At 34.5% G+C, this 27,597-nt stretch overlaps 1 protein-coding gene across 1 annotated transcript; it reads right to left on the minus strand.

Annotated features, from left to right (window-relative positions):
* Nucleotides 1-448: 448 nt before the first annotated feature.
* LOC129283537 (uncharacterized) lies at nucleotides 449-19,477 on the minus strand. Its single transcript, XM_054919308.2, has 14 exons — nucleotides 19,327-19,477; nucleotides 18,158-18,306; nucleotides 16,810-16,945; nucleotides 15,754-15,842; nucleotides 14,766-14,862; nucleotides 14,094-14,236; nucleotides 8,515-8,641; nucleotides 7,943-8,022; nucleotides 6,669-6,753; nucleotides 5,713-5,891; nucleotides 5,069-5,216; nucleotides 4,050-4,205; nucleotides 3,343-3,486; nucleotides 449-2,805 (listed from the first exon to the last, which is right to left on the minus strand). Exons 1-14 carry the CDS (start codon nucleotides 19,388-19,390, stop codon nucleotides 2,654-2,656), a joined length of 1,749 nt encoding a protein of 582 aa, XP_054775283.2. The 5' UTR covers nucleotides 19,391-19,477; the 3' UTR covers nucleotides 449-2,653.
* Between the last annotated feature and the right edge of the window lie 8,120 nt (nucleotides 19,478-27,597).

The following is a 27,597-nucleotide window of genomic DNA, read 5'->3' on the forward strand; positions in this document are numbered from 1 at the left end:
GTTTTCAAAATCAGCACTGCTGCTATATTGAATCGCGTGATGCAGGTGAGACGGCCAGAGGCATTCCACTTGTTATCTTTATTTACAGCATTTTGGATATGATACATCTGCAGAACCTGATTAAAAAAACACAACATACAAACTCAAAATTAGTAGAATTGTATTTCGGGACTAGAGATGAGGCCTCGTGGAATACCTACCAATCCCCAGTTAAATCAGTGTAAATTGGTCTGGTTTGAAACACAAACCAAGTCAAATAGCACTGCTTATCAGGTGTTCATGTTGCCATACCCAGGGCCACCATGAAACTATTCTTGTCACTTGTGGCTTGTGGAGGTTTTTCATCATGAATATTACTGAAATATTTAATGATGTCACACTTCAGTACTCTGTTGCTGTATAAATTGATTTCATTAATGAGACAATTAATGACTAGGAAAGTAACCTAGGTGGGCAAAATATATTTATTATGTATATTCCAACTCATAATCTATACACACAAGTACAAAAGTCAAGATGAATCTATTATCATATTGCACTCAGAAGCACCATCAATATTCACCAAAATATATTTTCTAGATTCTCATCATATGATTTTATTTATTTGATTTGGTTGTCCAACAAGTGGAAATTGCTAGCTGGTGATTAACAAATGATTTTAAGAAATCATTGGATTGTCTGGTAAACAATTCAAATTTTGTGAAAAGTTGCACCATTTCTTATTTAGAGTATATTGCACAGGGTATGAGAAGCAAAATATATTCAATCTAGCAGCATTAATGTGAACATGACCATGCATACCACATATGTACAACTTGTTACAACACAATATAAAAACATACAAAATGGCAGTACATTCTATGTATGAGAGAAGTAACAATATTTAGTTGCAATAATTTGTGTGAAATCTTTGCATAAAAACATTTTTATTTGGCTACTGCTGTACCTATTTTACTTTGGTCTTAGACTTAAGAGATTTTACCAAGCTACAATTCCATTACTATCCAAGTATTAATTTCAAATATGTTGCAATTAATTGCAGTGCCCATTTCCATGAAACCTCTCAAACTTAAAAAACAAGCATGATTTTGTGTAATATTTTACAAAATATATGATTCCAATGCAAATAAGTAGATATTTTAAGTATTTCAAAGCATGATAGACTACATTCAAAAGCCTATGTACAGATAACATTTTTGTATTTTTGCACATGATGATAAACTATGCATTCATCTTGACATAACAGTTTCCAATATGTAATTAGATTAAGGAAAGCAATATTTACAGTTTCTATGAACATTATTTGTTCAATAATCTTACATATTAATACATATTTAATGTCGATTTCAATCTCTCCACAGTTCTACTTCATTTATCATATTTTTAATTAATAATAATTCATTGAAACAAACTTATACTGCCCACTAAACCAGGCAGCTTGAATTAAATTTCAGCATACATACATGTCTGCTTCACAATATTGTGACATCTAACTGTTGCCTACCAGGACTGAAAAATCTACAGGTAAATTACAAAATACAGTAATCAATAGGTAACAACATAGGTATACCTCTGTACTATGGAAAAGGTTGATAATTCAAGCAAGAGAGTAAATAATCAAACCTGAAATGAATTAAGCAAATTAAAGCTGTGACATTTTGGCTGCAAATGTGAGCCTTCCTCAAGTATTGATTATTTACTCTCTTATTGTAGTTATCTATGCTTATTACCAATAACTCTTGGCCATTAAAAAAGGGTATACCCCTGCACAAAGTCAAACTCCTTGGCGAGAGTACACAGTGAAGTTTAATTTCTTGTGATAACACACTATTTTTTTCCCCCAGAAGTTTCACAGGAACATAACATACACAGAGATGATATGTGTGCTTTATATACCCACTTGGTCTACTATCTATTTGGTGTAATTCCCGTTTGGTCCTATCATCATTTAATCTTGTACATACGTCTACCATTTAGTCTTATGCACGTGGTCCAATTACACTGCATCTTCTTATTTTCTTGTACTTCGTCAAATGAAAATTTGGTTCATAAACAGCTTTTCTAAGCATATAGACTTGGTGATGTTGGACCCCGGTTGGACCCAAAGGATATTAGATAAAACAGGTATAGCCAAGCTAGAAACTAGGCAGATGAAAGAGCTAAATTACAATTTCACAAAATGGTTAGTAGAAGAACCCATTGTTGACAAACTAGCATTGGGCCATGTGAGATGAGACTAGACGTAAAATAGACAAAGTTGATGCATGTAGACCAAGTGACAATTACTTATAATTTATGTGACAAATCATTCTTTGTTCAGGATATTACAATCTCTTGGTAAGCAAGGGCCTTTTCACACACGAATCTTCAATCATCATTGTAATGATGATTGCAATTCATCTTTAGAATCATGAATCATCGGACCTTACACACGCTCACTCGGAAGATTTGATTTGAATGGAATGGAGCTGGAATTCACCTCCTAAGTAGAATTTGAATTCGTAATTGTGATTAACGTTCATGATTCTAATCATATTTTAGTTTGGTTTCACACGTGCTAAGAATTTGTCATTAGCCTTATTTTTTTCCCTGGAATCATTCAAATTACGATTCTTTAACCTTGTGAAAGGGTGACACGTCTTCTTGATTATCATCATAAAGTCCTTGCTGTGGTCGGTGGCGCTGCTCTATGGACCAAGATTATCCGATCCTGGCTTGGGAATTGTTTGTAGTAGATATAGATCATGACCGTAGCCATCAGTGCTGCTATTCCTACACCTATCGAGAGTCCAATACCTACACTTGCTGTAAACAGGGGGGGGGGGGGGGCAGAAGAGGGTGAAAAACAGCAGCATGAAATTTGTTATGTTTCTATCAATTTCTTCCATTTCGAGCCTTGTCAGTCAGTCATCTAACTATTGACTGAATTGCCCCCACCCCAATAAAAATACTCTGCACAGTTAATAAATCATGTTACAAGCATTGCCTCTTATCTAGTAATTTCTTCATCTGTTCTTTTTCTCAAATCTATTATATCACCCAAAGTTTAGGATAAATTTCATAGTTGGATCCAGAGGATTAAAGTTCAAGATTCTGTCAATGTGTTGGATAATCAACCTCCAGTTGTCAATTATAGTTTACCCTGTGAAACCTATATCCTTAACTTTAATGGACTGAGTATTAAACTTAACATTGACACGATATAAATCCAAGGACTGGATTGGATATACAGCATGCAACCAAGCAAAATACCAGCTAGGTGGCTTAAACCAGAATATTAATCCCAATTCACAATCACACATTTTGAATGAATAATTTGTCAATATATTTTTGATGATTTACCTCCTGCTCTCATTCTCATATTCTGTACAGGACTCTTAGTAGGGCGTCCTCCTGGTCTCCTTGCTCTACCCCCTCCATGACCTCTCCCATGGGTTCCTGTTCCCCTTCCATTAGTACCTTGCCCAGGGATTCCATTGGTGACACCTGAAATATAACCAAATTTAATATATTGACCCAGAAGATATGATTTATGGAAGCAGAGTTGATTAATCTGATTATTTTATGTTTGTACCTACCTACTTCTGTGATTACTTAATCACTCATAATTTTACTTATTTACTAACTTAAAAAACTTTTTATACTTACTTATTTGCTTGCTGGCTACCTAATCTTTTTTTCAAAGACTTGATATACAGTCCCCAACCTATTGGCCATTTCTAGGAGTTTCTGATTTATACTTAATATTATCTCTGTGTTGTACTCAAGCATTAGGCATAGTACACTACAATGTAAGAATGAACACGAAAAATGACAGAATAAGATTGAATATTTGTAAAATATAAGTATTTACATATTTCATCTACCGGGACACTAGACAATGAGCGGTATGGTTATTTGAAACTCAAGAATTTAGATGTCCGTTCGTGACCTATATTAGCATGATTAGAGGTACCAGACAGTGGCAAGACAAATAAATTCAAAATATGTTCAAGTTCGCTATCAACTTATTGTTTGACAAAAAAAAATCAGGATCACATCAGACTTACTTGGGCATTGTTTGACAGGCATGATCTGATCTTGAATGAGAGGCACATTGAGAGGTGAGAGACCCGGTAGACCTACTTGAGCAAACACCCCTACTAAAACCTGCTTAGGAGTTAGCTTCAGCAGGTGAATATGGAAACCAAGCATTCCTGATGATCCTGACATAAAATATTTTAAACAAATTACAATGTTACATTATTTTGTTCAATATTCCACTCACGATTTTACTTTTCTTCATCCATTTTATATTTTGTTCACTGAGATAGCCTTCATTATGATCCTGGTTTCTATTTTTTAATTTGTTTGACAGTATTCTTTTTTCATCTTCAGGCATTCTTTACTCTCTGTGAGTCTGTTTCATTCTGCTCTTTTTTATTCTGTCTGAACTAATCCAGATATTCATCTTCTTTTTTGTTTATTCATCGTCAGATCACCCATCCTTTTCTAATCTTCACGTTTTATCTTATTTTTCTCAATGCCTATATCATTTCTTACACTGCATATCGAAATTAAAATGTAACCCTAATCTTCAGATGAATTCCATATCTCATTCACTCAAATGATTATGCTCATTTTCTATAAAGAAAATTAACTATAATAATTTTATCAATTTGCATTCTTCTTTTCTTGCATTTCACTATCCCATGCATCTAATCTTTCTTCTTATTCTGCTAATTCCATATTGGGTATGTATTTTAAAATCTTCTTACTTTACATGTGCTATTTCCTATTTTATAGATTAACTCTTAAAATATTCGTGGATGGTATTGAATTCCTTTTGGCCCTTCTTCCTCACTTTTTGTAGTATATATTATATTGTAAATGCACATGTGTTACAGGCATATCCTGCCACAAGCTTTTGTTTTTAGGGACTAGCGCCTTCTCTAAATCAATCTTGTTACATTCATTTTAAATCATGACAAACACAATTTTGGGTCAAATCTTGCCAAAAAATAATATGTTCATATGAATGAATGAATGAATAAATGAATGAATTGAATTGTAAGAGAATAATGCATACCTTGGTTCTTACCAGCAACCGTTATATTCTCATTGTGGGTGATACTTTTTTGCCAGAAGAAACGATCAGTGACACTAGAAACAATCATATGAAGTACAGCTGGGTCTCTACAATGCTTTAGTACCGTCACGATTGTGTAGTTATGACCCTATAGAAAACAGATAAAATAGGTTATTATTACTAGCATATTACAATCTTTGAAAACAAAAAATACAATTAACTACATTATGTGAATTTGCTTATATATTAAGACATTGGCATGATATAAACTGTCAAGAATCTGGAAATATTAGTGAGACTAATGCAATCATAAAGGAATTTAACTGTCAGGTAGATGGGAATGGTGAATTATATTTTTCACACAATGATATAAGAGAATTAACATTAACAAGAAAAATTAATGTACAATAAAATACATGATAGGCCTGATTGTTTCTTTAAGCAACATACAAAAAGTCAGATGGATGATTGAAGGTAATGGGTGGTGCACGATTTCTGCCAATGAAACGATAAACAGTAGAAATTAATCAGCACTGTATGATTCTTAGGAAGGAAACTGTTCCAAAAATAATATTTCCAGTTTCATTCTGATTCACCAAGAAGAGCAAAACTACTCTGTAACAGAGCTTATGAAGCACTCTAACCTCAAATTCCCCAGTGCAGTTGTACCCACTGCAGTTCTCTATAGTAGTGCATGATGTAATACCATAACCAGGTCCAGCTGATTGAATCAACTCCGTCTCTACGTTTCTCCAGATGAGACACTCATCTTGTTGGGGCGTCGACCCCATGGTGGGGGATGAACCAGTGGGGGCCACTGAATCTGAGAAAAAAGGGTAAATAATCCATTATACTAGTATTTAGTTACGATGCTGCAGTGCTGATTTATATTCTATTTGAATCATGCTTCAATCTTATTTCAAGCAAAATTATACTGGAAATCATACTCGAATATGTGATAATCTTTTCACGCTCACATCGCTCTTGGAATTGTGTCAGTTTAATTTAAAAACGGATGCTATCTTTCATGCGATTCACAACTTCTACAAAAATGTGTCATCGGGGCCCCTTATGAATTTAACTTTTTTAGGTGGTACGTTCTTCTGATATTTTTTTTCATTTTATCTCAAAATTGTCACAATTGTTTAAGAGCATAACTTAATTTGATGTACATGAATATTTCTCTTATGAATTAAGTCTAATTTGTCATCGCACTTTCTGTCATTTTGTCAAAACTAATTTACCATGACTGATCAGGAGTATTTTTTATTTACTTTATTATCACTATACCCCGTCTTTAAAGCTAATAGAGGTCACTTTAAGATGACTCTGTTAGATAGGAAATGACTGGTCCCAACATGGGACATAGAATGTGGTATCTTGGCGACACTTCTGTCATTTTAAACTACGAGCTGAACATTACCATCATATTTCTTCCATAGGGTACCACATACATTATACAGTATTATTTATAGAGATTCCTTGGCAATAGACTTATCTCATAATTTATCGTTTTTTATCTTAACAATTGTAATGTGAATGAGTAATGAATGTAGTTATGGTAGTGATAATATAATTTTAAGTTAGTATTCATACTCACTGCAAGGTGGAATAGGAATTGCAACCTGGTTTAATAAACCAGTATCAAAACACGACAGTCTATCCACACAGCTTCTCAATATCAGCTAGAGGGGAATAGGAAAATGAGTACATGAGAATATTGATGTCTATACACAGTCTTATCAGTTGGAAATTTTCATATAAATGATTTTATCAAAGTATAAAGAAGTGACGAATTTAGATTCCGAAAATCATCATTAGGTCACCACTATGATACTTCAATAAATAAAAATACGATAATTCCTAAGTTTTAAAATACAATAACTATATAAAAAATAGAATCAGTCAGAATGAACTTCACACTGTTATACATTATGCATGACTTGATTGTACTTTAGTATGATTAATAATGGTTTGAAAAATGTAAATTGTAGCTTAATATGTAAATGCGATCAGCAAAAAATTCATTTTACATTAATCTTTCATTGGTTAACTACACTTCCTGACATTCTTTTTATTATTGCAGTGACAGTATATTTAAACAAGCTTGCGAACTAATATTAAACAGCATAATGCTTCTTTGTACATTTGCACTGCTCTTTATAACTCTTCATTCCATTATCTCCAAAAAAATCCACATCAAAAATGTATCTTCTATTCTCAATCCATCGATATTTTTCTCTTCCATCTTTCTGGAGTTTCTGACAAACTTTCTTAATCGTTCACGAGGCGAACTCATCAGCTGTTTCCATTAATCTGACAGATTAACTCTAACTTTGAAAATGACAGGTGTAGAAATTGATATGGATATTGATTTGTGTTACGAAAAACCACAACTACCTATACACGAACCTTCAAGATGACCAAAGATACGATTAAAACTCACATCCTTCAAGCGATTATTTTGTGTGTAAATGGAATGTTTTTTTTTATATAATGAAAGTAATCATTTAACTCATCTGACTGAAACATTAAATATGTCATGATATTCGACATAAAATGTGCAACCAGCATTTACATTTTTCTTTACATTCATTTTTCATAAATATATGTGTTGCAATATATTTAAAAGTCGTTATCATAAAAAATAACCTTTTTTTTTGGGGGGGGGATCACAAATACGACAGGATATCGTACACTTGTACTGCTTGCCTGATGATGCACATTTTCTTTTTCGATTTACCCCTTAAGCGTGTCGCATTCAATGAAAGGTATCATATTAAATCATTCTGTCTCAAACATATTCAATATGTCATGACTTGATATCATGATCATTACTTCTAGAGAGAAATTATGAAATCAAGAAGTGCTTACCGAAGTAGTCATTGTCTCTAGGTTGAGATCTGGCTTCATTGACAATTTGACAAAGGCAGTTCGTTGAGGAAATATCATATCTTCACGAAAATAACAATGAATAAAGATTAATAAAAAGTACAAGATCGAAAATACTGAAATAATAAAATGATGTTTCTTGCCTAGCATGGCATCTGGCAAGGCAACTGGAATGGCACCAAAATATTCCACCTCTAAAGCCACAATTTGAGCCTATTCCTCCATAGTGTAATAATTCAAGACACAGTAGATAATAATTATACTTGTGGTAAACTTGCAATCTACTGCAAGTCCTTTTCAGGTCATAAGATATATCATACGGCTTAATGTTTATCACAGATTAGAAAGTGAATGCTTGCTTGCTTCTTGCAACATAAAATTCAGTTTATCTACTGTCGTTGAAGTTCATCAATCAATCGAAAATCTGTAATGAAATTTGTTACTGAAATTTGCTATTAATAATTGCAAATAAATTTCTTGCAACACCCCCTTATTTAAGACCGTATCAATAATCCTTCGGGGTGTTCCGTTCTTCAAATAGAAATTGAACTTACCCACAATGATATCCTTGGAGCGGAAAAACTTATACTGCCAGCTTCCCAGGGCAGTTGATATGGCAACCGTGTATGATAGCGGGCTATCACAGCCATCCATCTCTACACTTATATTGTAAGGGATGTTCTATGGAGATACAATACACATAATGTTGTATTCATATGCAGGTTATCAAAAACTATAAAGATATTGATTTTATGAGAGATAGAGAATAAGGAAACAAATTGGAGGGAAATAAAAGCCTGTAAACGGAAACTGAAAAAAATATTTGAATGTTTTCTTTTGTATTTTATTTCTAATTTGAATATAAGTTAATACAAATGAATTAACCAGACAGTTGTAAAATCACTTTTTCACCAAAAAAAAAGGAAATTCGATTATCTCTTTATTACACTATTAAAATAGTTGGGCAAAAAAAAAATCCCAACTTTTAACCAACACTGGGCAACATATTGTCCGCACAAGTATTGGGTAAAATCTGTCCAAATTGGGTAGTAAAAACTAATAATTGGGTATTAAATTTGCTCAATTGCATCATAATAATTGCCCAGAATATATATATATATACTACCAACATATTACCAACATATGGTAAATAAAACCAAACCAAACCAAATACATTACCCAACACAGTGGACAGTATGTTGCCCAACATTTTGAGTCTTTCTCATTGTCAACATCAAAGCTTTTGAATGGATTATCATATACTTTGAAATATCTTTTTATCAGTACAATACTAAACTGAAAACATTCAGACTTATAGTTCGGTTAATATCTTCGAATATATAAGGGGTGGGGGTCACAGGCATTAATCAATTGACTCATTCAATGACATGATATTTTATCTGCAACATTGTCATGTTTATATGAAATTACCTTACTTTTGAAAAACATAAGGTTTTTTGCGCAAATAAGCTAGATTGGAAGCTATTTTCATTTTCAGCTGGGGAAGTCAATCATCATTCGAGCTAAATTACTTAAAGCAATAAACCTGCAGCACGTTTTCATATCCTTTAAGAACGGGTTTACAGTATGTATGCCAGAATAAATCTTTGGAGAAAATGATCCGAGCAATATCCTGCAAACTGCTCAAGGAAATCGTCCATAAAACTACCCTTCATCTTTCGTCTCCATTTCATATTGATTATCTTCCAGGCAAGTCACTCCATGAAGACAGGGGGAGTTTATTCTCGGTAAGCTGTGACTTAAGGAGGAGTCATGCTTGGATATCTCCTGATGACTGCCCAAATTAATGTATCCATGGAGACATGACGGAAAGAAGCAAGCTTGGTGGCTAAATCAAGCAATTCCTGTTTAGAAAGTGCCCCCTTTTTTAGCAGGAACCAACTTCCTACATACGCACATGTTATTAAACTTTTCGACGTTTGCCTCGGGTTGAAATTCAATAAATATATATACGGCGCTTCCCTGTATTTTCCGTTAACGAACTATGCAGCCTCATCTTTCTTGTGATCAAACAAGTCAAAATTAAGTTTTTGTTTACTAAATCAGAAGAGATGTTCCAGGTGGAGCTGAGAGCTCAACCTGCTCTTATGTTTTTTCAAGGCCTCTTTGTCCCATCTTAAATTTGTGAGGCGAATGACACATACAATGCATTATTTGAAGAAATATCTACAGGAAATAAAGGAATACAAATAGCAGGAAATGAATTAAGTTAATGCTGAAATCATGTAGATGAGTGAAAAATCTCTTCTGTCTGTCTCTCTTACTATGTGACTAACTCTGTCTGTCTGTCTCTCTCTCATGCTAACTCCCAGGCTTCCCGCCTTTTAGGTTTACCTGTCTTTGTACCCCCTCCATCAAGTCAATACATGACCGTTTTCTGTATCTTCCACACTCACTCTCACCAACGACATATGCTGGATATGCTCAACAAAACTTCAGATGACCTGAATGTTAAAGGTCAAGTCCACCCCAGAAAAATGTTGATTTGAATAAATAGAGAAAAATCAAACAAGCATTATGCTGAAAATTTCATCAAAATCAGACGTAAAATAAGAAAGTTATGACATTTTAAAGTTTCACTTATTTTTCACAAAACAGTGATATGCGCAACTCAGTGACATGCAAATGAGACAGTCGATGATGTCGCTCACTCACTATTTCTTTAGTTTTTTATTGTTTGAATTATACAATATTTCATATTTCATAGATATGACAATAAGGTCCAACTTGATTGAACCATATAGTATTTAACAATGCTAATTGCACATGTTCAGGGAGGAATTAATCGTTGTTTCACACGACAACAGTGAGAAAATTTGAATATTTCATATTTCACATAATAAAATACAAAAGAAATAGTGAGTGAGTGATGTAATCAGTCTCCTCATTTGCATACTGAAAAGGATGTGAATAAAATAATTGTTTTGTGAAATTAAGCGAAACTTTAAAATGTCATAACTTTCTTATTAAACATCCGATTTTGATGAAATTTTCAGTGTCATGCTTGTTGGATTTTTCTCTTTTGATTTGAATCAACTTTTTGTTGGGGTGGACTTGTCCTTAAAGGTTGTTTTTATGTTTTGTTAGTTATTTAAACTGTATAATTTAATCTTTTTCACTTTTCGCTCTAAGTAGCAACGTATATTCTAGATATCAGACAGAGATAATCTTTAACACTAATATATGCTATTGAGATGAATAGTCTTTATATGGATTCAATCCGTGAACTAATTTTAGAATTTTAGAAATAGCAGACGGGATTTTCCCAAGTTGAAAATGATATATAATTATAATTAAATGTTAGAAATACGTAAAGTTCAAGTTGAAGCTATGTAATCAATCTTCAGAATTCGAACAAGTGGTTCTAAAATAGAGCAAAAATTGGGGCATGATGGGAGATAAACTATCGAAAAATTACTGAAATGCTAAAAACGGGGCTTCATCCTGGCAAAATTACACATGAATTAATTACAAGTCAGATTGTGTTCTAAATCAACGAAATGTACGGAGGTAATAGTGAATGTAAAAGGTAAATATTATTCTGGGGTTCTTCCTACATCATAAGGGCATATTATCTCATTATTTTATAGACTTGAAATTTGTATTTGAGGACCTTATCTTCTTCTTCTTTTTTTTTTTTGGGGGGGGGGGGGAGAAATGTAATCTAGAAGTACATGAAATCATGAGGTTACCTCCTTCCTATTAGTGAGATAACATGACGCATTGTATATAAATAGAACACTCAATCACTTCGCCACAATAATCATTGACCTTTAAAGTAAGAGTAGAAGTAATTTCTATAACTGTTGCGTAGGCCTACCTTAACTCCTGATTCACCCAAAGTGGGGACAAGGAGTCATTCATGTAAATAAGAAAGATACAAAGTAAAAATTGTATTTTTTGTCTTCTTTTTTTCTTAGTTTGCCCCAACTATTATGGTTGTGCTGTAAGTTGACAATATATAACATGATCAATGTGACAGTGCATACACTCATTGTTGCCATGGTAACACAGAGGTACCCACCACGTAGTTTAAATGAATCATAGCCAGGGAGGAACAAACACCTTCCTGTATATGAGACTTGGAACGTTTTGGCACTGTATGGATACCATAGCTAGGGAGCTGGAGAGGGCATGTATTTGGAGCGAGTGGGTTGAACAGTACTTTGTCTGACTCACTGTATTCTAGCCGTCTTCGCCAAGGAAAGAGGCTAATCTGATGTATACCTTTAACAACTGACAATTCCACTGTCAAGTGAATGTGATATTCTGTTTCATTTTAATCTTCCATTAGAAAATTATTCTTGCAGTATAGAAATAGCAGATTTGAATATACATTTTTAATGTAAGTTAATAAATATCTACACCAGAAGCCTGTCGTTATACCTGTTTCATTAAAAACTGATGAATCAAAATGCAATATGATTCTTAAGAGAGATTACGTAAGTTAATGACCAAATTTATAAATAAATTAATGGTAAAATATTATTTTGTGTTTAAGCATAAGCCTATTATATTTTATATCGTCTAATGAAATCGTCAAAATTTAAATTGAATTCTCATAATCATGACAATTAAACATATGAATAATCCATTGATAGATAATTAAACAGTCAACTAACAATTGGCTTGATGAACTGGGTCATAATCCTATAAGTTTTCCAAAGACTACAATGACATGTCACTGATGGTTATAAGAGCTTGCTTATTGCTGTTTATTTTTAATCCTGATAGACAGTCGGTACCGCCTGTCTATAATTGGAAACATGACAGACTAGCATGACGGTCAATTGCCACTTGGTCTACACCCACTTTGTCTACTATCCATTCTAGTGTGTCTCCAACCAGCTTTTATTAGTACAAAGTCAGGGCCTCGGAAACCCTATATTCCAGTTCATATTATTTATAATTTCTCTCTTCGTTAATATCAAACCCATCGACTCAGGTCAAGAAGCTTAAAAGAATCTGATAAAGAGCCATTTTGAAGATCATTTCCATCAAACTTCCTGCCCTCGGTTAAGGCTGATTAAATATTGTTCTTTCGTTACCACATTTCCTGCCCATCTATGTTTAACATCGTAATTGACTTAATGTTCATGTACTTATGGGGTAATGTGATTATTGGCTTTAAGATGTCATCAGTGTATAGTTTAGCCCATCCTTGTAGTTTTTTCATTTTATATGCTAATCAATTTTAGTTTATTCTTTCACAAATACTATCATGGTACTCAAAACAATGGTTTTCAAAATGCGTATTCGTAACAGAGATACTTTTTAAAATTAATCGTCTGAGGGGGAGGCGAGAAAAATAAGCAATTTACCGAGGAAAGTGCAGGGGACAGTAACAGGGAGCGTAGCGAACAAGCAACAAACTTTGCTTTTTATAGTGTAAGGATCGAGCAAGAAAATTAGCTTAAACTTCGATTTTGAAAATACATAACACACGGTGTATAAAATGGGTGTATTGCTGTGAGGAGCAATTTTATACAAAATAATATATTGACAGGGTGAAAAAATGGCAATTCAAGTAAGATGTTATAAAGCACTTGAAAACTCAAACACATTATTCGTGTGTATTTTTACAGGGTAAATGGTTAGCACGGTGATAAAAAGTGAATTTGATTATTTGTACTTGCTCGCCGATTAACAGGTGAACATAATGTCTCAACCCCCCCCCCCCCCCCACCCCGTGGCTATACGCCAGAGGGAATTGGACACAGATGTGAATTAAAATTCATAGATAGGTCATCACAATAAATATTATACTAAAATCATATTCAAAATGTGATGAATCCACTTTTCAATAGACAGTCATGAAACTCTAATGCAATATTTAACGAGTCGACTAAATGATGACCATGGAGTTATTACAGAGCATTCAAACTGATAAGTGTAGCATCCAAATACTATTAAAAAACAGTAGAAAATGGAATATAAGAGTAAGACAATGTAGGAAATTGAGAAATATCATCAAACTAATATAGATATGAGAGAGAGACGACTCAATTTAAGAAGGAGAATTTATATTAATCGTAGGTCTAAATTATATAAATGCTGAAAGAAAATGTGACTGAACATTAATATCAACTGAAAGAAGATAGACCAGACTTACTTGGACTGAAGGTGCCGAGACAACAGCTCCAGAGCACGCCAATCCACCGCATCCCGTTGCCATGGTACAGGTATGTGCTCGAGGAAGGGTCAATGAGGTCACTGTACTATTCATTTTCCTACAGTGGATGAGGGCTGGTGTCTCTACCAAAAACCAAATAAACAAGCTTGATTTAAACCACAAAACTGAATAACTTTCTCAAAATTAGCAACTTGAAAATATTTTGTTGTGTCAATGAAAGCTCATGAAAATTCCTGATATATCCGCAATTTCGACGATATAATGTTTCATGAGAAGATCTCTTCAATTTCATTTGGTGCTTGATAAAGTGATTAATGGCTTGATTTGATGAGATTCCAAAGTTGGCATCATCTTTCTTATCAGTGACATGACAATGTATGCATACTATTCCCCTGTAATGCATCGTTTTACCATCTTCTTCTCGTATTTATTTAAACAGTGACATTCTTAGAAATACATCTGTAACAGGATTTTGATTCCTATTCAGAAAAAAGAGCTCTTCAAGTTTTAAAGAATAAAGACACATTTTCATAAGCTGCTGCTAAATCACTTATCAATTTAGATAGTTCTTGTAAACAATTCCGAACCTAACATAATGTGTTTAGTATGAATCTAGCTAGATACATGGATCCATTTACAGTTTAGATTTACCTGCTGTTGTACATTCTCTGACAGGGATTATGAAATCAGGGAAAATAGGATATTGAAAGGTGATGAGAGGAGTAGGTCCAGAGAACTTCAATCGCAGCTAAAAATGAAAAAAGGTTATGGAATGACATTACAAGTTATATATTCTTTCATTAGGCCAAGATGTGCGTAATCTAGTCATCAAAGATAATATCATAATCGAAGTATGCAATTGTGATTTGACTAATTTCGAACTCTATAATTAACATTTTCAATTCTGATAATTGGGTTGATCTGTGGCTCTACACCCTTTGATATTGCGTCAAAAGATAACATAGTCACCTTCCCAGGTAGCGAAAACAGGAACTATAAATAAGTATATCCAAATAAAAAAAAATCCTTTGTTTGAAACATTTTGGCACGATTCCACTCTGGAGCTCATTATGTCTGCTAAAAGTAACAGCTTTGTCTCGAAAATGCCACCAACATCAGACGTTATGACATCCTAACATAATCCTTGTGAATACGTAACAATTGCGTGTGTATGTTTCTCCTATATTTGTTCGTGTGGTTTTATCTTTTTGCTATCTTACTTTGTGACTCTTTGAATATTAATTTCACACGTGCCCTCTGTCAAGAAAAATATCTTTACCACATTCATGGTCATCAGTGAAAGACTTCCTTTATAATCATGAAAAATATACTCATATATAGCATGCAGCTGTTTTGCCGATAGCATACAATTCATGATAAGAACACTGTTCAAATGTATTCTTGCAAGTACATTATGTCCCATCAAGAAACAATAAAAGACAGTTGCTTTTATGGCTATCCGTTAATGAAATTATTTGACATAAAAACTGTGTTGATATACGATCAAATGCATATCAACTATTCAATCCAATCTCTAGACTGTCCAATATAACAAGAAATCATTAATTGAATTTAAAATGAGAAAACGTTTTCTCTTTTGCTAACAAAGGAGTTTCATTTTTTACATGAACACACTTACCCCTATTTTTAGTCCAGCTGCTAATTTTTTGAAGTGAACCTGAACTGATATTTGTAATCTCATCCCAGGAAAAATGTTGTATGTAAGACCTAAAAATATCATGATGATATGAAGCACTTTGATATTTAATATATAAATTAACATGCTAATACAATCAAAATTAAAAGGTAGATCTCTGTTTATTTTAAGTATTACAACAAACGAACTTTCACTGAGTTCAAGTACAAGTTCAGGTTTTATTTCAAAACTAAAAGGAGACATTAAATATCATGATTCCCTTTTTTGAACAGAATTATCGTAAAATAACGTTCAAGATTTTTTCTGTAAAAAATCAAAGTAAGATAAAATATTTGCTTGACATAATGTATGTTCAAATACTTAAATTAACATTGACTAAAAAATTTCACCAAAAGAGCCACGCTTGCTATGATTGGAACCATTAAAACAAAATCATAGTAATAATATTCACAAGATTTGTATAACGCTGGTATGCACCATGTACTGACATAACACTATAATATACAACATGACTAGCTATACTTAACATTTCTTACAGTATCAATTCATCCACATATCCCTTTCATCCTTATCAAAATGTTAATAATTTCCCAATTATTGTCCCCATTTTCCTCAAAAATATTAAATAAACTATTACTTCCTTACAAAACCTCTATGACCTACAAAACAAAACGGTTAGAGCTGTAGCTTTTGGATAGAAATCAAAGGCATGCTGGTACCTACACTGTTAAAAAAAATTGGGTAATATGCAGCACGGGGGTAAGTATGTGTCCAACCAATTTGGGGCAGTATTTTACCCAATGCGGGAAGCATATTGTCCAGTAAGGTTAAAAAATAAGCAGCAATTACTATAGAATGGGCAAAATTTTGATCACACTGGATAAATAAAAATGCCCAAAAGAAATGCCCAATGTTGGTTGGACACATAATTGCCCTCACAGAGCATTTTACCCGATATTGTTTAGAGTGTAGGACTGAATTAGAAGGTAAATTACAAACATTGCATTTATTCATTTTTATGTGGAGTTGGGTACTCGCCTGGTATAGGATATGTATTTCCATTCATGACTGTCTGTTCAAAGTAAACATTATCGGTATTGCTTAGTACCAGTAATCTCATTTGTGCAGGTGTTGTACACGGGAAGAGCTTGATGTCAAATATGATATCCTTACGCTGAAAGAAAAAAACATGAAAAAGGAGAGATTGCATATCCGTGCCTTAGAGCCACGGAACACCAAAATCACCATAAAATTAATAGTAAAATATTCATATCAAAATTGCTCTGATAGATTAAAGTAGAGATAAAAATTATTTTGTTTTAAGAATTCCATTTACAGCGATGATGTGATGAAAATATCTGAAATTGCATGTTATGAAAATAACAAATACAAACAAAGTCTCTTATGTTAATTATAATAGGTGCGGTAAACTTGGAATATATTTTGCAAGAATCTGAATTCTGAAAGATTATATGCAATTATACTCTAATTCAGGTTAATAGTTGAAGTAATTTCAATAAGGGAGAGAGAGAGGGGGGCGGTATATAAATATGTAAAATTTATTTCATATTTGAAGTTCTTGATATTTAAAGTTACTCCATGAAGACAGGGAATTTAAGTTTTCTACTATTCAATCCGGAAGATATGTTATTTAATTGGTACGTGCAATAGATATTGATTGAAGTCCGTTAGTTGATACAGGGCTTCATTGATGACTGTTTATAGCGGGTACACGAAGATGGTATTTATTTTATTTGTTTGCAACTTTCAATGTTTAACAAATAGACCTCAACTCATCCATTCACAACCGAAATGGGAACTTTAACGATTCACCATAAATTATTATGGAATTAATGACTTTCAAATTTAAAGTGAATGGATAGTAATAATATAACTTTAGTTTACGATGACTTTGAGTTTAATTCCAAATTATTTTTTAACATTGAATTATTATCATTTTTATGCGGTAATCTGAGTCATTATAGATTTTCTTGCGTTGAATTATCCAGTAAGAAAGTGATCACTTAGGTCTCTTCTCATAGTGTAGTTTATTGACTCTTACCCCCTCACTATAAGAGAGCAACTTTTAGAGCCAGTTTTTGTTCAGATTTTTTTTCTCGATTATACCCAAATATCCTGGCGTCGCCCATGATTTAATCAATAATATTCTATGAAATATTGTTGATTTCTGTTAATATACGTTTATGAGTTTCAATGTGCTTATTTAACAGAGACATTGTGGTATTCCTAAAATAAGTAAAAACAAACAAACATAAAATAAAAAAATTGATTTGGGGTGTTATGTACTGGGCATTGGTCTGTTTATCTAAAAACTAAATCTATATTTCATATCTTAATTCATTTCTAATAAAAGACAATCACCTACCAGCATGAGAAACTTGCATGCAAACCTTGTACAGTCCTTAGATCTTGAACATTGAGCCCTTGCAGTTGGGATCTTTCTAACATTCTTGGTAATAGATCGAATCATCCGGTCCCACGCTGCACATTCTGGTTGGAAAGCAGTCTGAGCAACTAAGTAAAAAAAAAGAGAGATCTTTACACTCAATCTAAATTTTCAATCATTTATCCACGTAATCTGGTATAAATAAATACATTTATGATTCAGTACAATTAAATTATCGATCAGGATTTTGTTACTATTGACAGTTACGTACATCCATGATATAGCATAATCGGGTAAAACTATGCAGTTTCAGAGAACTTACTTGAAATGATTTTTTTCTATTTACAACCATTCCATTTCTGTTGATCCTTCTATTGACGTTTCACCTTCATTTAACCTCTATGATTCATAAAGGCCTACGTACACCCCCGATTACCTATGGCCATCATCAAGACGACTGGTTGACAGGAAGCAAAGTTGATTCGTTTCTTAGTAGAATCATATCATTATCATTTGAGGAATATCTTTGCTAAAAATGCCATGAATGCAGAAACATCATTAACACTAATAATTTTGCTGATATTGTGCACAACATCTTGTCACATTTTGTATCATAATTAGTTCATAATAATCTTCACTACAATGAGTCCGATAACAAATCTTTAATTGATTAATGGGGCAAAATATTCTATAAATTTAGAAAATGTGCCTTTGGCACTCGCTTCAATTAAATCAAAATGAATATGAGTACATTTGTGATGATTTCAAATTGCTCCCTCGCTATTCTCATGAAAACAGAATGATGATTTTTGTAAGATTATGAAGACTGTGATTTATTATGCTCGTTATGATCAAATACACACGTATGATTGGTAAGATTAATCATATTTTAGTGTTAGTTTTTTTACGATACTATTTTTGTTATTATGGTGAGGTTTAAACTAAAAATTAGAAGACCAGAATAAAAATGAAGGCTCACGTATGAAATACCTATGTGATCGTATTCAGTATCTTACACACAAACTAGTGCATAATAGCGTAGAGTTGGAAGCTATATTAATTTTTGTTAACTCTCAAAGTCTGTCTTAATTAGATTATGAAAAATAGCGCTTTCTGCTATCAAAGGATAAATGCTTAAAGTAACTTACCTGTCCAAGAAGTGAAAGCCAAAATGATAATCCAAATTATTCCTAAAGATTTAGTTGTCCACATCTTTGGTACTTTATATTCGGGCCAATGAGTGCAAACGAAAATTCAGTAGTTTCATTCTGTAGATATACTAGAACGCAGTCACGAAAGGGACAGGTGAATTATGAACGCAGGGACTTTCCCCGCCTTTCTCGTGAGCAGAGAATGTTGGATGTATAGTCGAGTTTTGAAGAATGATTTCGTCCTTTGTTTCTTTCTTCCTTAATTTTCGTTGTTTCTTTTCTTTTTCTTTTTATCCATCTATCTCTCTATCTTCCTTAAATTCCTTCCTAATTTTTTTTCTTTCTCTTTTTCTTCCTTTCTTTCTTTCTTTGTTTGTTTCTTCCTTCCTTCCTTTCTTTCTTTCTTTCTTTTTTTTCTTTCTTTCTTTCTTTGTTTCTTTCTATCTTTGTTTCTTTGTTTCTTTCTTCCTTCCTTCCTTTGTTTGTTTGTTTGTTTCTTTCTTTCTTTCTTTCTTCCTTCCTTCCTTTCTTGTTTCTTTCTTTCTTTCTTCCTTCCTTTGTTTGTTTGTTTTTTTGTTTCTTTGTTTCTTTCTTTCTTCCTTCCTTTCTTGTTTCTTTCTTTCTTCCTTCCTTTGTTTGTTTGTTTCTTTCTTTCTTTCCTTCTTTCTTTCTTTCTTTCTTTCTTTCTTTCTTTCTTTCTTCCTTCTTTCCTTCCTTCCTTCCTTCATTTCTTTCTTTCTTTCTCATTTCTTCCTTCCTTCCTTCCTTCCTTCCTTTCTTTCTTTCTTTCTTTCTTTCTTTCTTTCTTTCTTTCTTTCTTTCTTTCTTTCTTTCTTTCTTCTTTCTTACTTTCTTTCTGTCTTTCTTTCTGTCTTTAATTTTTTCTTTCTTTCTCATATCTTCCTTCCTTTCTTTCTTTCTTTCTTTCATTCTTCTTTCTTACTTTCTTTCTGTCTTTCTTTCTGTCTTTAATTCTTTCTTTCTTTCTTTCTTTAAATTTCTTCCTTCCTTTCTTTTTTTCTTTCTATATATATTCCTGCACCTTTTTTTTAACCTACTGTAGTACGGGGTTCTGTCAATATCTCATTCCTAGTACTCTTAACACAGAGGCAGCCCAGCAGACATGTTGTCAGGTTGATAACTTACTGGCCAACTCCCAGTTTTTAATATATTAAAGCCTTGTTGCATTCTAAGCAACATTCCATTCAAATTAGTGAAGGCATATCAATATTCATATAAATGTAAATCAATAGAACAAAGTATAACTGAATATTCAAATACACAACAAAAGATATATATTGACTATTCAAACAATATGCAAATTATCATCTAAGCTTGAGTGCATCAACTTAACATTATAACCAATCAGAAGGAGAGAGGTGGAAGGAGAGGGAGAGAGTAGTGAAGAAAGCTGTATGAAGAATGGTGGAGTGATTTAATACAAAAGAACCTTGTGTGAGGAGTGTACAGCAGATAGTGTATAGAGAGCTGTACATATAGAATAGAAAGTTAGGATGAAAAGGGTGAATATAAATGAGGGATGTTTTATTAGAAAAAGGGGATGATTCCTGAATAAGAGTGGAAAGAAATATAAGTTCAAAATCAATCCCTACAAACTAGACTTTCCTTCACAAATAAAATGTCCTCATTTTATAATTCGAAATATCTTTAACAACTTCGAAAATTTATAACATCATAGCTATTGAAAATGTACCATTGTTTTGTAATAATTGGAAAATGACTATCAAGCTACAAGTATGTCCTTTTCACAAAAAAAAATTAAATTGTCATTAGTCGCTATAAAAACAATGAAATTCAACAAATGCAGTACTTTCATTTGTATACATGTAAACGTACCCAAGTGATTGACTTATCAACGATACTATCCATACACCTGGATGGAACTATTCTTTCTTTTTTTCTTTTCTTTTTTTTAAACAGATCATTCAACTTTAAGATCTATTTAAAAAATTACCTTTTATATTTTCCTTTGTTATTTTTTTGTTTGTTTCATAAAAGAATATAACAATTTTTCTTTTTCAAACACCATTTCTGCATTTTCTTCCCTTTATTCTTTTTTTTTTGTATAAAATAAAATATCAATGTAAAGAACCCTTTTTTTTTTTTTTTTAAACAAGATCATGTCTGTACCAAATATGAAATGAAATCAATACATATATATGGATAATCTGAGAATTTTTAATTTTCCAAAGTTACATGAATGATTTCAGATCTCCATGATTTTATCATTTAGACACTATTATCAGTGCAGAAATTACTCCTTTTTTTCGACATGTATCAAACCATCGATATTAAAGTTCAATAATTATTTTAAAAAATTTTGAAGTCACCTGAGTTATCCTTGTACTCAATAAGTAAACTGATTAATTTTCCACTTTAAAAAAAAAATCAAATTACCAACTATCCTGCTATACACAATCACTAAAATGAGATACCGTGAATCATTATCATCACTATCCTAACATTTTATACAGTGATTGTACTGATATATTTGAAATATAGCACAAAACTATTTCATTTTAAATATGACATTTCTTTTTTTCACTTTTTTTTTCTAAGCAAATAACGATTTGATTAGAGTAGTACCTTCTGTGCAGGACTGAAATCAACTCAATAATGTTTTAAATACTCTGCACCACTTATCACATTGAAATATATTCAAATGTTTTTTTTTTCATTCTGACAGGCATTCTTTTCCTCTTGATTTCTGGAAAACCATCAAAATACTATTTTTCCTATATCAATAAATTTACAATTATCATTAACAATTTTGACCAACAATATAACATACATGTAAATTGCTGTCTGTCTTTGAAAAAAAAAATTTCCTCTGGAATCAAAGTTTTGCATGTATAAGTATGAATAACAGTATAAAAGACAATCTTATTGTTTTGTCAAAGATTTCTGGTTTAAATAACATTTCTATCTAACTATGTATTCTATATTGTGTCATGTTAAATGTTTGACTTGCAATATTTTGACAAAGAAATAACAGTATTTTGCTCAATTTTCCTGTCTACAAACTTTGCATGTTAATAGTCAATCAGTCAGATGAAAAATAAACCTAGTACATGCATGATTTTCAAATTCATATTCTGATACTTTGACTTGCACAGTATAACAACTATCGACGTTCAAATGTTGTCCGTATTAAAAAATTTCTGTTTCAATGACTAATCCATATGATTAAAGTTCATTGGAATTCCTTCTTCAGCATGTTGAAAAAAAAATATTCAGTTCATATGCTGATGTTTTGACTTGCAGATTAATAATCAATGAAATAAGAGTTCGTTCAATATCGAATCATGAAAAATCATGTTGTATGTGATGAATTGTTGACTCTTCTAAATATTAATCTTGGTTCGTAGACGTCTCTGTCCGATATAACAGTTAATTAAAAAAATATTCACTTTTAATGTCAATGTCAGTGTTTGACGTGTCCAGTTCAGTTTTCTCTTCTTCTTGGATAAAGATGTCAAATTTGAATTAATTAAATGTTCAGATCTTTCCTTCAGGAAATATTCTAAAATTACCATCGATAATCATAACATCTCCAGTTTGATGAAATGTAAAAATGTCTCACTTCCAGGAAGAATCATAATTGATAATCGCTATACTTCTTTGGTTTATGTATAGAACGGCCTGAACGAGTCCGCGAAATTTGTGTCGAAGCGGAATCTTCTCGCATACAAGTTACACGCTGGCTCACAGATTCATCAGTTGATGGTCGAGGGGGGTGTTCTCGATTGGTGACCTCCGGGTTGTCACCTTCATTCTCTCTAGAGGGTCCTGGTATATGGGATTGGTCAGGAGAGTTTACTTGACGTCCATGAGAATTAACCTGGTTTGGTTCCAAGGGTTGGATGGATTGGTTAGCCCGCTGTTCTAAAGACTGAGTGGACGGCTGTCCCATTGACTCTGACCATGGTGGTTGGTCAGAATCATCCAACATCGGGTGTTGATTTGAGGATTGGGTAGATGATTGCATGGGTTGGGTAGATGACTGTATGGATTGGGTAGACGACTGTCCTTTAGACTTCTCTGACCCTGATGGTGGATCAGAGTTGTCTAACTTCTGGGGTTGAATGGATTGGTCTGCAGATTGAGACAATGAGTCTGACCGTGAAGGTCGATCAGTCTCACTTCTCACGGGATGGATTGGTCGTTGAGGTGGAACCTGAAGATTTTCCACAGGCTGGATGGGGACCTGATCAGCGTGTATTTGAGATTTTGCTGACCATGGCATCTCTATCGAAGACTGAGATGCTAAGTGAGATGGAGGAGGAATTTCAGGCTTTGCCCGAGTACTTGAAGGAGGACGAATGGAAAATTTTTTTTCTGGCTGTCTGAAGAAGGACGAGAGGTAGAAGTCTTTCCTTGAAGATATGCTTTTGACCTGAAAAGTTTGAGCCTATTGTGATGAACAAGTTTCTTCACATTTTCGTTATGGATGTTGGCAATCTTGTAGTCAAGTTCATCAGGAGAGGATGAGACAATGACGAAAGGTCCCTTCCAGTTAGGCTCTAATTTATGTCTAGCATTGACGGGATCGTGCAACCAAACAAGATCTCCGGGAGTGTACTTGATGGTTCTAGTTGAGACATCATAGTCTTTTTTCTGTCTAAGTTGAGCTTGGTCTGTCTTCTGCTTGGCATGTTGGAAAGCCTTTCTCAGCCGAGAACATACATCGGTGACGTACTCTTGAGGAGAATCATATGACTGTGTCATGATAGGACAAGTGATACTAGCCGGGGTCCGTGCTTCACGACCATGCATGACGAAATAGGGTGTCATACCGGTGCTCGAATGAACACTGGTATTGTAGGCTAGTTGTAGTTGATGTATATGTTTGTCCCAGTCACCTCCCTGATCGGCTATGTACTTTGCAAGCTGTTCCTTAATAACTCGGTTCGCTCTCTCGACGATACCTGCTCCTTGTGGATGGTATGGAGACGAACGCGATTTGCGGATACCAAGCTTCTTGCAGAGATCTTGAACAAGTCGGGATTCGAATTGTCTTCCTTGGTCAGTGTGTAACGACTCTGGAACTCCGTGTTCTTTGATGTATTCTTCAAACAGGTGTCTTGCTACAGTCTGGGCGGTCTGGTCTCGCATAGGGTAAATATTGGTGTATTTACTAAAGTGATCAACCACGACCAAAATATAGTGGTATCCACTTCTCGAAGTAGGAAGTTCCGCTATATCCGCAAATACAATTTGAAGAGGGTGATCTGTCTTGATGTTCTGAAGCGGAGCTTGGTGCTTTGGGTTCGGTGATCTTATCGACTCACAGGCATGGCAGGTTCTGCGGTAGTTCGTTATATCTTTGTGCATGAACGGCCAATAGCACATAGCTTCAGCTCTGTGTAGCGTACGTTGAACTCCGAAGTGTCCAGAAGATGGATTACCATGTATCTCTTCTAGCACTCGAGGGATGAGAGATTCTGGTACAACTACCTGAAGTGAGGATGTTCCAAAGTTGTCTTGTCGTCGTCGGTATAAGAGACCATTCTGAAGTACAAATCTTGGGAGCTGCCATAAAAGTCGTCGAAGACGGGGTGATTGTCGTCTTACTTCTCTCACTGTTGGATGATGGTTCTCCTTGATGTACTTGATTATCCTTTGAATGTCCATGTCATGTTGCTGGTGGTATTGTATATCAGCATGATGGTTAGCAAGGATAAAGTTCTCATTAACTTTGTCGTCCATAGAGTCACATGACTTTGGATTGGTAGATGCTTGGTCGGATTGAAGTGTAGATCGATTTCTCGTAGAGGAGCGTGTGTTTACCATGCTAACAAGGGGTGCTGTCTCTTCTGGCATGCGTGACATAGCATCGGCATTACGATTTGCAGTGCCCTTTCTGTGATTCATGGTGAAAGAATATGCATTCAACTCTACGATCCACCTTGCTCTGCGTCCTGTGGCATCGTCTTGTATCGGAACTTTGCTGTAGGCTAAGAGGGGTCGATGATCCGTATGGATTGTGAATTCTTTGCCCCTTAAATAATGCCTGAAATGCCGAACAGATGAAATTATGGACCATAGTTCTCTGTCATATGTCGACCATTTCTGTTGGGCTGGAGTTAGCTTTTTACTGTAGTAAGCAACTACTCGGTCATTTCCGTCTTGTGACTGAGAGAGTACGGCTCCAATAGCATCTTGTGAAGCGTCGGTCGCCAAACTAAACTTCTTGGCAAAATCCGGATATGCAAGGATTGGTGGGCTTGTGAGAGAAGACTTCAGTTGGTTGAATGCTTCCTCGCATTCAGCGGTCCAGATAAACTTCTTGCCTTTCTGCGTCAAGTCAGTGAGTGGTGATGAGACTTGAGCAAAGTTGTGTATGAATCTCCGGTAAAAGGAGGCAAGTCCCAAAAATGATCTAACTTGGGTTGGAGTCGTTGGTCGAGGCCAGGATGACACTTTCTTGGTGTTCACTGGGTCGGGGAGAACTCCGTTGGTACTAATCACATGTCCAAGATAGGTTACTTCCTTTCGAAAGAATTGACATTTCGAAGGTTTAAGCTTGAGGTTAGCATCTCGGAATCGTTGCAATACTTCTTGAAGATTGTGTAGGTGATCTTGAAATGTCTTGCCAAGTATTATGCAATCGTCCAAGTAAATGAGGCATATTGACCAATGTAACCCATGGAGAACTGCTTCCATTACTCTCTGGAAAGTCATTGGTGCGTTAACCAAGCCAAAAGGCATGACCTTGAAGTGGTAGAGTCCAGTTCCTGTGGTGAAGGCAGTCTTTTCTCTGTCCCGTGGCTCAACTGGGATCTGCCAATATCCAGATGACAAGTCGATAACGCTAAAATAGGAAGATGATGCTAAAGCGTCGATGGAATCATCAGAACGTGGGATAGGATGGGAGTCTCTGACTGTGATCGCATTTAATGCTCGGTAGTCTACACAAAACCTGTAGGTATTGTCTTTTTTTCTCACCATCACAATTGGGCTGGCCCATGGACTGAAGCTTTCCTCAATAATGTCTCGTCTTAGTAGCTCATCGACCTGAGTCTGTATTTCAACTCTCATAGTAGGTGAAGTTCTGTATGCTCTTTGTCGAACTGGCGTCTCTGTTGTTGTGTTGATTTCATGATAGGCAAAATTAGTCTGTCCAATATCCTCAGATGTGCTGCTGAAAACATCAGAATAAGAATTGAGTAGACGTTCAGCACTTTCATACTCAGTTTTGGACAGGTTCGAAGTAGGGAGCATTGAAGAAAGGTCAAGAGGTGAGTTTTCCTGTGCGCCGGCTACAACACCGTCAAGAATTTCGTACTCTTCCTCTTTGTCTCCAGTAGTAGAATAGAATTGCCCGAGCGCAGTGTTTGCTGACAATTCTACCATCTCAGAAGTAGGGTTTATCAGCCTGAGTAAGATGATACCATCTTGTGGTCGAGAAAGGGATCTCGCACCCGCAATATTGAGATGTTCATCAATAGAGGGCTCAAATATTCCATTGTAGTCTTGTGGAACTACATCAGGTTGTGGTGATATCAATCGACCTTGAACATGCACCTCACTCATTCCAGGGAGAGTTGTCTTTCCAATCAGACAAACATTACATTTGAGCGGTACTTGGTGTTGATGTCGTTCAACAAGTGGAATACTCATATCAGGCATATTGAATGTTGATGTACGAGCAGAGATGGAGGCATCATGTTGGTCCATGAAATCCCAACCAAGGACGAAAGGGTGAGTTATGTTTCTCGCTACTCTGAACAGATGCTTGACTGTCTTGTTTCCAAGATGGATGGTTGGTGAGGTCGTTCCAATAATGTCAATACCTTCTCTGGTTATCGTTGAAGCCAAAGTTATTGTCTTGTGCAATGGACTTCGCTGGCTCTCTGGGATTGAGTAGTAGAAATCTGCACTCATCAGCGATATAAAGGAACCACTGTCGATGAAAGCTAAAATATACTTGTTGTCGACAATTGTGGGAATGTATGGCGGTGGAGGTGATGAAGACCTGCGATTGACAGTCGAAATAGATGAAGGATGACATTCATTTTCGGTTTGGGTCTGTTTATCAAAGAAGGGTGAAGTTGATGGTCGACCCTTGTCATCAACTATGAGTAGTTTCCCTGGTTGTGATCAAAGTGAACTTTCCTCGACTGAGCACTGTTCATCTGACGATAGGGTGATTCTCTCACATCAGAGGGATGGCGGTCATCAGAAAATGAAGGTTGCCAGTTTGGTCGACTTGAGTATCGGCTTTGGTAAGGGCTAGTCGATCTG

This window comes from Lytechinus pictus, chromosome 3, assembly GCF_037042905.1.
Source record: "Lytechinus pictus isolate F3 Inbred chromosome 3, Lp3.0, whole genome shotgun sequence".
NCBI lineage: Eukaryota > Metazoa > Echinodermata > Echinoidea > Temnopleuroida > Toxopneustidae > Lytechinus > Lytechinus pictus.

Excerpts from the sequence above, each read along its gene's own strand:
- LOC129283537 (XM_054919308.2), bottom strand. The coding sequence starts at position 19,390 with ATGTGGACAACTAAATCTTTAGGAATAATTTGGATTATCATTTTGGCT. Across the intron at positions 18,307-19,326 it reads GGCTTTCACTTCTTGGACAG|TTGCTCAGACTGCTTTCCAA; the intron begins GTAAGTTACTTT and ends TTTTTTACTTAG. Across the intron at positions 14,237-14,765 it reads CAGAGAATGTACAACAGCAG|AGACACCAGCCCTCATCCAC; the intron begins GTAAATCTAAAC and ends GGTTTTTGGTAG.